The sequence below is a fragment of the Schistocerca americana genome, chromosome 8 (assembly GCF_021461395.2).
Source record: "Schistocerca americana isolate TAMUIC-IGC-003095 chromosome 8, iqSchAmer2.1, whole genome shotgun sequence".
Lineage (NCBI taxonomy): Eukaryota > Metazoa > Arthropoda > Insecta > Orthoptera > Acrididae > Schistocerca > Schistocerca americana.
Genome location: NC_060126.1, coordinates 384,343,883 through 384,355,927, shown reverse-complemented (window position 1 = coordinate 384,355,927; position 12,045 = coordinate 384,343,883). Strand labels below are relative to the sequence as shown.

At 45.0% G+C, this 12,045-nt stretch overlaps 1 protein-coding gene across 1 annotated transcript in view; it reads left to right on the top strand.

Moving 5' to 3' along the window:
* LOC124545877 (collagenase-like) overlaps positions 1 to 12,045 on the top strand; it is a 179,044-nt gene that overhangs the window by 154,474 nt on the left and 12,525 nt on the right. The window contains exon 8 of the mRNA XM_047124837.1: positions 1,109 to 1,245. Within this exon, the coding sequence (XP_046980793.1) occupies positions 1,109 to 1,245 (137 nt within the window). The remainder of the gene's footprint in view (positions 1 to 1,108; positions 1,246 to 12,045) is intronic.

Below are 12,045 nucleotides of genomic sequence, written 5' to 3'. Positions count from 1 at the left end.
CTGATCCATTACCTTCTATTTATAGCGACAACGAGAGCAGGAGGCACATTCCTGCAGAACGTACTAATGTACATAATTAGAATTATATTAATACCTTCAGCTGCTGACGGGCGTTGACATATATCAACGGGGACAGGTGAAAATGTGTGCCCCGACCGGGACTCGTACGCGGGATCTCCTGCTTACAGGGCAGAAGCTCTATCTATCTGTGCAGGGACTATCTCGCGCACGCCTCCCGCGAGACCCACATTCTCACCTTGTATGTCCACACACTACATTCGTAGTGTCCCCACTAATGTACATGTCCTGTGAATATGAATGTCCTATTTGTAGTCGTTAAAGGTGCTCTTTTTTTCTGAGCATGAGTGTATTTCGGCGGTGTGGCGTCGGCGCATAGTCGCGACACGGCGCATACAACTACTTTCTAAACCTTTGTTAACGAATGCGTGATGGTTTCACTTGATACACATGGGTGGTGTATGACATTTTATATCAACAATGGCCAGCAGTGCAGCAGAGCCTCACTAGTGTAGGTCAAATCCCTTCACCGCGTCACCATGCAAAGCTCAAGTGAAGCGCGGAAATGCTGATGAACAAATTATCTCTCCGAAAACACAAAACAAGAAATGCTTAGTGTACAGTGTCACGAGAAAACGCTTTCACGGTTACTGCGAGTATGAATCTGTAATTCTCGTCAGATCACCAGTGAAGTCTTCCGCATTATTTAGCTTACGAGAAACGAAATTTGAAAAATACAGACTCAGAGGATCGCTACGGTAATATGTGCCGAATCATCATAAGAGCAGTGGATATGTGCCCGCATAACCTACGGCCAGATGAGAGGAAAAACAGATTTTGGCGAGGCAAAAGAGTGACAGTAAAAATTATGCTGTCTTTCAAGTCTGTGAGTATAAGTACAAGCAAAAATGTATTTAACAGGAAAAGTCCGCGAAAGCTGCGTTTAGTATAAATGGCGAACGAGTGTGGTGCGTAATAAATATTATATTGCAACGAGAAAAAGGCGTTTTGAGATTATAAAACGAGCAGTTTGATTGATTTTTTCCTTCCGCGATTGCTTCTCTCATGAAGGATGATGCTCTGATTTCAGTGTCACGCTGTTCCCAAGTGCTGCTGTATATGCCACTGGTCGTGGACTCCAACGCTAACTGCAAAGCCTACTTTCCCAACTACAACGCTAGAACCTCTTTCTGCGCTGGGGGAGTCTATGGAGCAAGCATATGCAACGTGAGTAACCCAGCATACACACACACACACACACACGTACACACACACACACACACACACATACACACACACACTGTGCTTGTTGTACCTCTCCCTCTCGTTCGATTTTTCGTAGCTTGAAAGAAGCTTAGCACCTATCATTTCTGCAGAACGTGCTAATGTTCATGGCCTGTGAATATGAACGTCCTATCTGTAGTCGTTGAAGGTGTTCTGTTTTGTTTCAATACATAGTTGAGAGTATTTCTCACATATTTTCTACACACTTTGTCGAATAAATAGAAGAATTCATGTAAATTAAACTCCTTTTGTTCATATGATAAATTTTGCGGGTTCTTCATCTTTTCGGCAAAAATTTCAAATTATTCGAAGACGTTTACCACAGGGTCTTTCCCTGCGCTAAGCTTAATTTTGATGCTATCTTCAATCTCGCATGAAGTATGGTTAGTTGTCTTCAGACACACAGCCACTGCTGTACGACTGCAATTTAAAAACCAGTGATCTTTATGAAGTACACACATCAATAAAAGTTTTGCATCACTTCTGTTCCGGGCGTTCCGAAACCTTTACAGAAAAATGGAATAGAGATCAACATAAAAATCATTTCCGCCCATGAAAACCACACATTGCATGTTGTGCCTCCATACAGCGAGACCTTCAGAGGTGGTGGTCCAGATTGCTGTACACACCGGTACCTCTAATACCCAGTAGCACGTTCTCTTGCATTGATGCATGCCTCTATTCCTCGTGGCATACTATCCACAAGCTCATCAAGGCCCTGTTGGTCCAGATTGTCCCACTCCTCAACGGTGATTCCTCAAAGTGGTTGGTGAGTCACGTCGTCCATAAACAGCCCTTTTCAATCTATCTCAGGCATGTTCGATAGGCATGTCTGGAGACAAGCTGGCCACTATAGTCGAGCGATGTCGTTATATTGAAGGAACTCATTCACAAGATGTCAACGATGGGGGCGCGAATTGTCGTTTATGAAGACGAATGCCTCGCCCATATGCTGCCGATATGGTTGCACTATCGGTCGGAGGATGACATTCACCTAACGCAGAACCGTTACGGCGCTTTCCATGACCTCCAGCGGCTACCGTCGGCCCCCCATGATACCATCCTATAACAGGAGGGAACCTTCACCTGGCTGCACTCGCTGGACAGTGTGTCTAAGGCTTTCAACATTACCGTCTCCGACGATTGTGTGGTTAAAAGGGATATGCGACACTCTTCGGCGAAGAGAACGTGATGCCAATCCTGCGGCCATGCGGCATGTTGTTCGGCCCATCTCCACGGCGCTGCATGGTGTCCTGGTTTGGTTGCAAAGATGGATCTCGCCATGGACGTCGGCAGTGAAGTTGCGCATCATGCTGCCTAGCACGACGTCCTGTGGCTGCACGAAAACCATTATTCAACGTGGTGGAGTTGCTGTCAGGGTTCCTCCGAGCCATAATCCGTAGGTAGCGGTCATCGACTGCCGTAATAGTCTTTGGGCGGCCTGAGCGAGGCATGTCATCGACAGTTGCTGTCTCTCTGTATCTCCCCCATGTCCGAAAAATATCGCTTTGGTTCACTCCGGGACTCCTGGACACTTCCCTTGTTGCAGCCTTTAATGGCTCAAAATAACAATTCGGACGCGATCGAACAGCGGTATTGACCGTCTAGGCATGCTTGAACTACAGACTACACCAGCCGTGTATCTCCTTCCTGGTGGAATGACTGGAACTGATCAGCTGTTGGACCCCCTCCGTCTAATAGGCACTGCACATGCATGGTTGTTTACATATTTGGGCGGGTTTAGTGCCGTCTCTGAATGCTGAAGGCGACTGTATCTGTTATACAATATCCAAAGTCAATCTCTGTCTTCAGGAGTTCTGGGAACCGGGGTGATGCAAAACTTTTTTTGATGTGTGTATTCTAAACGGTTTTCATGTTCGGCCAATATAGCTGCGCTGACAATTCAGACAATGTATTTTATATACTTCTGAATTACCGTATTTGTCCTTATGTGCATGCACCTTTTTATAGTGCTTGCTAGGGGAAGTGATTGTCCGAAATTCGGCGATAACCTTTCGATCCTTGGAAAATCTCATAATATGGTCTTTTACAGGACTTTTATATGAGAGTGTGAGGGTGAACGCATGGCGGATTAACGAGCGTGTACTGTTACACAGGCCGCCCTGAGTGAGATTTTTAAACGGTTTCCTTCGCTTATTTATTGAAATACTGGGGTAGTCGCTACACTTCGCCGTAGTGAATGCGACACAAAAGCATTTAATATACGACAGATGGACGAGCTGATCCAGTGTTCCATTATTGTTATCAACGAAATATCTGTTCGGCCCAAAACTCAAGTAGTAATCTCAAAACCCTGCAGTTACTCTTACTGTAATATAATGGAAAGTCGCAGACTGATTCGTGACTCGCTCATACAGTGTAGCAAAAACTATAATATTGTAAAGCTCTATATCGATGGTCAGAGCAAATCAGTTTCCAATAAGGCAAGAACATATTCAGGAAACAAATGCAATGAAGACGTAAAAAACAGGAAACCACAACATGAGGCAACAAAGAAGAAAATAAGAGCCCACTGATAATGCTGACATTTCACTTCACTTCGGCGAAACTGGCTGGGAATTAGAAGAAACGATGAAGTTGTGGTTTGCTCAAGGTGGATCTCCTCTAGAAACAAGTCTGTTTGTAAGCAAACACGGGCACAAGAGCTTCAACCTCAAGATGGTTATTACTTTCATAAATCGCTGTAAGTTAGCTGACACATGCTGCGCACTGCCGCGTCTCATGTGTAGATTTAGTTCTCTAAATCTCGAAACGAATGAAAACTTCAGGAATGTTGAAAGTGAAGGTAATACATACACGCATCAAGCGAACTAATAACAATAATAATTGTACTAATTCATCATTTGATAATTTTGTACAATGATATACGAGGGCAGTTCAATAAGTAATGCAACACATTTTTTTTCTCGGGCAATTTTGGTTGAAAAAACCGGAAATTTCTTGTGGAATATTTTCAAACATTCCCGCTTCGTCTCGTATAGTTTCATTGACTTCCGACAGGTGGCAGCGCTGTACAGAGCTGTTAAAATGGCGTCTGTAACGGATGTGCGTTGCAAACAACGGGCAGTGATCTAGTTTCTTTTGGCGGAAAACCAGGGCATCTCAGATATTCATAGGCGCTTGCAGAATGTCTACGGTGATCTGGCAGTGGACAAAAGCACGGTGAGTCGTTGGGCAAAGCGTGTGTCATCATCGCCGCAAGGTCAAGCAAGACTGTCTGATCTCCCGCGTGCGGGCCGGCCGTGCACAGCTGTGACTCCTGCAATAGCGGAGCGTGCGAACACACTCGTTCGAGATGATCGACGGATCACCATCAAACAACTCAGTGCTCAACTTGACATCTCTGTTGGTATTGCTGTCACAATTGTTCACCAGTTGGGATATTCAGAGGTTTGTTCCCGCTGGGTCCCTCGTTGTCTAACCGAACACCATAAAGAGCAAAGGAGAACCATCTGTGCGGAATTGCTTGCTCGTCACGTGGCTGAGGGTGACAATTTCTTGTCAAAGATTGTTACAGGCGATGAAACATGGGTTCATCACTTCGAACCTGAAACAAAACGGCAATCAATGGAGTGGCGCCACACCCACTCCCCTACCAAGAAAAAGTTTAAAGCCATACCCTCAGCCGGTAAAGTCATGGTTACAGTCTTCTGGGACGCTGAAGGGGATATTCTGTTCGATGTCCTTCCCCATGGTCAAACGATCAACTCTGAAGTGTGTTGTGCTACTCTTCAGAAATTGAAGAAACGACTTCAGCGTGTTCGTAGGCACAAATATCTGAACGAACTTCTCCTTCTTCATGACAACGCAAGACCTCACACAAGTCTTCGCACCCGAGAGGAGCTCACAAAACTTCAGTGGACTGTTCTTCCTCATGCACCCTACAGCCCCGATCTCGCACCGTCGGATTTCCATATGTTTGGCCCAATGAAGGACGCAATCCGTGGGAGGCACTACGCGGATGATGAAGAAGTTATTGATGCAGTACGACGTTGGCTCCGACATCGACCAGTGGAATGGTACCGTGCAGGCGTACAGGCCCTCATTTCAAGGTGGCGTAAGGCCGTAGCATTGAATGGAGATTACGTTGAAAAATAGTGTTGTGTAGCTAAAAGATTGGGGAATAACCTGGTGTATTTCAAAGCTGAATAAAACAACCCCTGTTTCAGAAAGAAAATGTGTTACATTACTTATTGAACTGCCCTCGTAGATAAGTTCTTTCTAAGGGGCAGGGAATGAAAAAGTACATATGTCATGACTGTTTACGAAAAGTGGTCTAGAATGATCAAAATAACAAAGTTACTGACAGCGATCTGTTTTATTCATTATAATATCGTGTTTCACAAAACATACTGTTACGCTGCCACATCTTAAAAAAACTGTACTGTACATCCTGTTGCATAAATTATCTTCCTGATTACATAATCATATATTTCACCAAAATGTGGCTTCTTTTAGTTGCCTACTGTGTCTGTTTTCAATACTTCTGGCTTTCTGGGTCTAAGGATCCAGCCCTTCTGGGCCCAAGAAGTGTCAGTCTGGTTTAAATATGTAGTTGTTTGTTATAGTTATTATGCAACTAATATAAGTTAATAAATACTGTTAGAAAAATGATGTGATTAAGGAATTGAAAAACATAAACTACACTACTGGCCAATAAAATTGCTACACCACGAAAATGACGTGCTACAGACGCCAAATTTAACCGATAGGAAGAAGATTCTGTGATACGCATATTATTAGCTTTTCAGAGCATTCATACAAGGTTGGCGCCGGTGGCGACACCTACAACGTGCTGACATGAAGAAAGTTTCCAACCGATTTCTCATACACAAATAGCAGTTGACCGGCGTTGCCTGATGAAACGTTGTTGGGATGCCCCGTGTAAGGAGGAGAAATGCGTACCATCACGTTTCCGACTTTGATAAAGGTCGGATTGTAGCCTATCGCGATTGCGGTTTATCGTATCGCGACATTGCTGCTTGCGTTGCTCGAGATCCAATGACTGTTAGCAGAATATGGACTCGGTGGGTTCAGGAGGGTAATAAGGAAAGCCATGCTGGATCCCAACGGCCTCGTATCACTAGTAGTCGAGATGACAGGCATCTTATCCGCCACGTCTCGATCCCGGAGTCAACAGATGGGGACGTTTGCAAGACAACAACCATCTGCACGAACAGTTCGGCGACGTTTGCAGCAGCACGGACTATCAGCTCGGAGACCATGGCTGCGGTTACCCTTGATGCTGCATCACAGACAGGAGCGCTTGCGATGGTGTGCTCAATGACGAACCGGGTGCACGAATGGCAAAACGTCATTTTTTCGGTTGAATCCAGGTTCCGTTTACAGCATCATGATGGTCGCATCCGTGTTTGGCGTCATTGCGGTGAATGCACATTGGAAGCGTGTATTCGTTATCGCCATACTGGCATATCATCCAGCGTGATGGTATGGGTTGCCATTGGTTACACGTCTCGGTCACCTCTTGTTCGCATTGACGGTTCTTTGAACAGTGGACGTTACCTTTCAGATGTGTTACGACCCGTGGCTCTACCCTTCATTCGATCCCTGCGAAACCCTACATTTCAGCAGGATAATGCACGACCGCGTGTTGCAGGTCCTTACAGCCCTTTCTGGATACAGAAAATGTTCGACTGCTGCCCTGGCCAGTACTTTCTCCAGATCTCTCACCAAATGAAAACGTCTGGTCTATGGTGGCCGAGCAACTGGCTCGTCACAATACGCCAGTCACTACTCTTGATGAACTGTGGTATCGTGTTGAAGCTGCATGGGGAGCCGTACCTGTACACGCCATCCAAGCTCTGTTTGACTCAATGGCCAGGCGTATGGTGGCCGTTATTACGGCCAGAGGTGGTTGTTCTGGGTACTGATTTCTCAGGATCTATGCACCCAAATTGCGCGAAAATGTAATCACATGTCAGTTCTAGTATATTTCTCCAATGAATACCCGTTTATCATCTGCCATTCTTCTTGGTGTAGCAATTTTAATGGCCATGATTTATTTTAAAACATTTAATGTTTTTTGCAGTCTTTCTTTTTGGTTTCTGCACTTGTGCCGTAACATATGTTACGTCCTCGCCAATGGACGCAACCAGAGCCGGCACACTGAGACAGTTTCCGATAGGGGCAATGGACAAGGCTTTAAAGTTCGCCGCTGACCACAAGTGCGGCCCAATTAGCAACCTCCATGCCGCCGCCAACGAGATGGACTTCCGCGCTTTGATAAGCGGCGGCCTCAGGCAGCAACGGTGGTTCATGTTTGGTGTTGGTTGGCTCAAATGGCTCTGAGGACTACGGGACTTAACATCTGTGGTCATCAGTCCCCTAGAACGTAGAACTACTTAAACCTAACTAACCTAAGGACATCACACACATCCATGCCCGAGGCAGGATTCGAACCTGCGACCGTAGCGGTCACGCGGTTCCAGACTGAAGCGCCTAGAACCGCTCGGCCACCCGTCCGGTTTGGTGTTGGTGTGCGACAGTTATAGTACGGAGTGCCAGAGTGGCAGTTCGTAGCTGCAGTTCGTAGTGGAGATCATCCTGCGAGACTTACTCTACAAGTAGAGTCGCCTAGAGCCTTCGCATAGGGATAGATGTTTGCTACAGTCATTGACAGTGTGGCGCCCAGAACGGACATAGTCTTGTTGACGAACGACTTGACAGCCCACTGCTTTGTTGTACCTATTCGCAAGCACGTGCAAAAAATGCAAATGGCTGTGAGCACTATGCGACTTAACTTCTGAGGTCATCAGTCGCCTAGAATTTAGAACTAATTGAACCTAACTAACCTAAGGACATCACACACATCCATGCCCGAGGCAGGATTCGAACCTGCGACCGTAGTGGTCGCTCGGCTCCAGACCGTAGCGCCTAGAACCGCACGGCCACACCGGCCGGCAAGCACGTGCAACAAGCGGCTGTACAACTTAGGTGTAGCAGCTCAATAAAGCATACAGGGTGGTCCATTGATAGTGACCGGGCCATCTCACGAAATAAGCATCAAACGAAAAGACTACAAAGAACGAAACTCGTCTAGCTTGAAGGGGGAAACCAGATGGCGCTATGGTTGGCCCGCTATTGCCATAGGTCAAACGTATATCAACTGCGTATTTTAAAAAATAGGAACCCCCATTTTTTATTACATATTCGTGTAGTACGTAAAGAAATATGAATGTTTTAGTTGGACCACTTTCTTCGCTTTGTGATAGATGGCGCTGTAATAGCCACAAAGTATAAGTACGTGGTATCACGTAACATTCCGCCAGTGCGAACGGTATTTGCTTCGTGATACATTACCCGTATTAAAATGGACCGTTTACCAATTGCGAAAAAGGTCGATATCGTGTTGATGTATGGCTATTGTCATCAAAATGCCCAACGGGCGTGTGCTATATATGCTGCTCGGTATCCTGGACGACATCATCCAAGTGTCCGGAGCGTTCGCCCAATAGTTACGTTATTTAAGGAAACAGGAAGTGTTCAGCCACATGTGAAATGTCAACCACGACCTGCAACAAATGATGATGCCCAAGTAGGTGTTTTAGCTTCTGTCGCTTGTAATCCGTACATCAGTAGCAGACAAATTGCGCGAGAATCGGGCATCTCAAAAACGTCGGTGTTGAGAATGCTACATCAACATCGATTGCACCCGTACCATAATTCTATGCACCAGTAATTGCATCGCGACGACTTTGAACGTCGTGTACAGATCTGGCACAGGGCACAAGAGAAATTACGGGACGTTGACAGATTTTTTGCACGCGTTCCATTTAGCGACGTAGCCTCATTCAGCAACAGCGGTGACGTAAACCGGCATAATATGCGCTATTGGGCAACGGAAAATCCTCGATGGCTGCGACAAGTGGAACTTCAGCGACCTTGGCCGGTTAATGTATGGTGCAGCATTGTGGGAGGAAGGACAACTGGCCCCCATTTTATCGATGACAATCTAAATGGTGCAATGTATGCTGATATCCTACGTAATGTTCTACCGATGTTACTACAAGATATTTCACTGCATGGCAGAATGGCGATGTACTTCCAACATGATGGATGTCTGGCACGTAACTCGCGTGCGGTTGAAGCGGTATTGAATAGCATATTTCATGACAGGTGGATTGGTCGTCGAAGCACCATACCATGGACCGCACGTTCACCGGATCTGACGTCCCCGGATTTCTTTCTGTGGGGAAAGTTGAAGGATATTTGCTATCGTGATCCACCGACAGCGCCTGACAACATGCGTCAGTGCATTGTCAATGCATGTGCGAACATTACGGAAGGCAAACTACTCGCTGTTGAGAGGAATGTCGTTACACGTACTGCCAAATGCATTGAGGTTGACGGACATCATTTTGAGCATTTATTGCATTAATGTGGTATTTACATGTAATCACTCTGTAACAGCATGCGTTCTGAGAAGTCATAAGTTCACAAAGGTACATGTATCACATTAGAACAACCGAAATAAAATGTTCAAACGTACCTAGGTTCTGTATTTTAATTTAAAAAACCTACCTGTTTCTAACTGTGCGTCTAAAATTGTGAGCCATATGTTTGTACTATTACAGCGCCATCTATCACAAAGCGAAAAAGCTGGTCCAACTGAAACATTCATATTTCTTTACGTACTACACGAATAAGTAATAAAAAATGGGAGTTCCTATTTGAAAAACGCAGTTGATATCCGTTAGACGCATGGCAGCGCCATCTAGCGGGCCAACCATAGCGCCATCTGGTTTCCCCCTTCAAGCTAGACGAGTTTCGTTTTTTGTAGTTTTTTCTTTTGACGCTTATTTCGTGAGATATCTGGCCCGGTCACGATCAATGGACCACCCTGTGTATTTGTGTGTCATTAATCCGTTTGCACTGTCACAGTTGCTCCGTCCACGCAAGCCGTTCTATCCAGACGACTTATACTCGTGAACCTGTAGGCTACGTTTTTCTCCGGCAGGCGGAAAGTGGTATCTATGAGACACAGAGCCACGCACAGATGGGCTAATATCCTTCATTTCTATGTTTGTAGCTGTTGAGGTCTTCTCTTTGTTCATTAAAAGAAAAGACCCCTCCGAAAAGTGCTAGTCTTAAAGTATTTAAGTGATAGAGATAATAAGTTTAATGTAGTTAGAGCCGATGTGTTGCATATAAAAAGTACATGAAGCTTCACAATTCCCAAGCGCAGAAAGACGAAATTATAGAGCTACAGAAGTGACGAACTATTCGTGAGGTGGTGAGAGCTACAGAGGTACTGAATTGTCTTTGAGAAACTGTGCCTGCCCGGCCTATATACATGGTGACTTGTTCCCGTAGCACAGACTACAATGTGCATGCTGCTCCAAGGTTCATCGCTAAATCTATGGAACACATCACTCTCGAAAACTGGTGTGTCCTTGTCACGCCTACCATCACCAACATGCTCAGGACGCAAACTCCCTGTTTCTTCTAAAACGTCCTACATCGCTTAGAGACAGTCGTCCTTATGGTTTTACAGTTGAAAACCTCTCTATCAGTTAGTGGGAATAAACGATCGACCACTGAAGCTGTTATATACAGGGTGTTTAGGACCTCACCGACAAACTTTGAGGGATGATACTGCAATCTGGTGTTTCGGAGCACAGAGCGGATCAGGTTGTGGATAGGGTCAATTACTGTTAATTATACAAGAACACACAACTTTATTCCTCAAACCAATGCACAGTTTTCTCTTTAAAACAACAAGATCAATTCACGGCTGAGGGCCCAAGTAACTTCTCCAGAATAAGTTTAAATGATTCCTTTTAAAACGCCAGGATTTAGAATAACGGCTAAAGGCCGAAATAATATTTCAGATCAGCTAAGGAAATTCTTTAAAACCAAAGCGTTTACAAATTCCGGTTAAAGGCCATATTAAGGAAAATTCAAATTAGTTCTTCAGTTGAAAGCCTAACAAAATTTTTTTTCATGATAAAAGAGTTTAGAGATGAGCTCTTACACAGTTGGCTGAAGGCCCAAACAATTACTCAAGAATAATTAGAGACCACCTTCAGATAAACATTTACAGAACACGGCTGAAAGCAGTTTCAAGAATTCAAGATAATTAAAGAGAAACCTCACAGACAACGATTTACATCTTAAAGCCACAGATTCTGAAACAAACTCGGCTGAAGGCCTAAATACAGATCAACAAGAATTTTAATTAAAACACGGCTGAAGGCCTTATCTCAAAATAGTTGTCAAGAAGTTCGGCTGAAGGCCATATACTAAACATAAAACAGATAATATTAATACACGGCTGAAGGCCTGCCACAATACCTGCGACCAAATAAAATGACAATCACAAACAATAGTGTTCCAAGGGTCGGTCTGGGTAGGAAACTGTAACCACAGTTTAGGTGAGACAGACAGCCAAGCGTAACACTGAACAATCGGGTGGCAACACGAAGAACCAACCTTGAGCTGAAGAACCAACCAACAGCCTAATGAATTCTCTTCACCTCACGCTGCGGAGACTTCCTCGCTGCTCTGTCGCAACCGACCGACTGGCTACTCCAGTACGCAGACAGCATTCATCTGCTCAGCGGAAATCACAGAAGCTACATACAGTTCCACGGAAACACTTGCACCAAGAACTCCGACAATCCTAAAACCAATCACCGTGGAACAACAAGGAGAAATGACAAACAGAGAGTTTCCATAAACGGTCGGTGACCAAATACACGT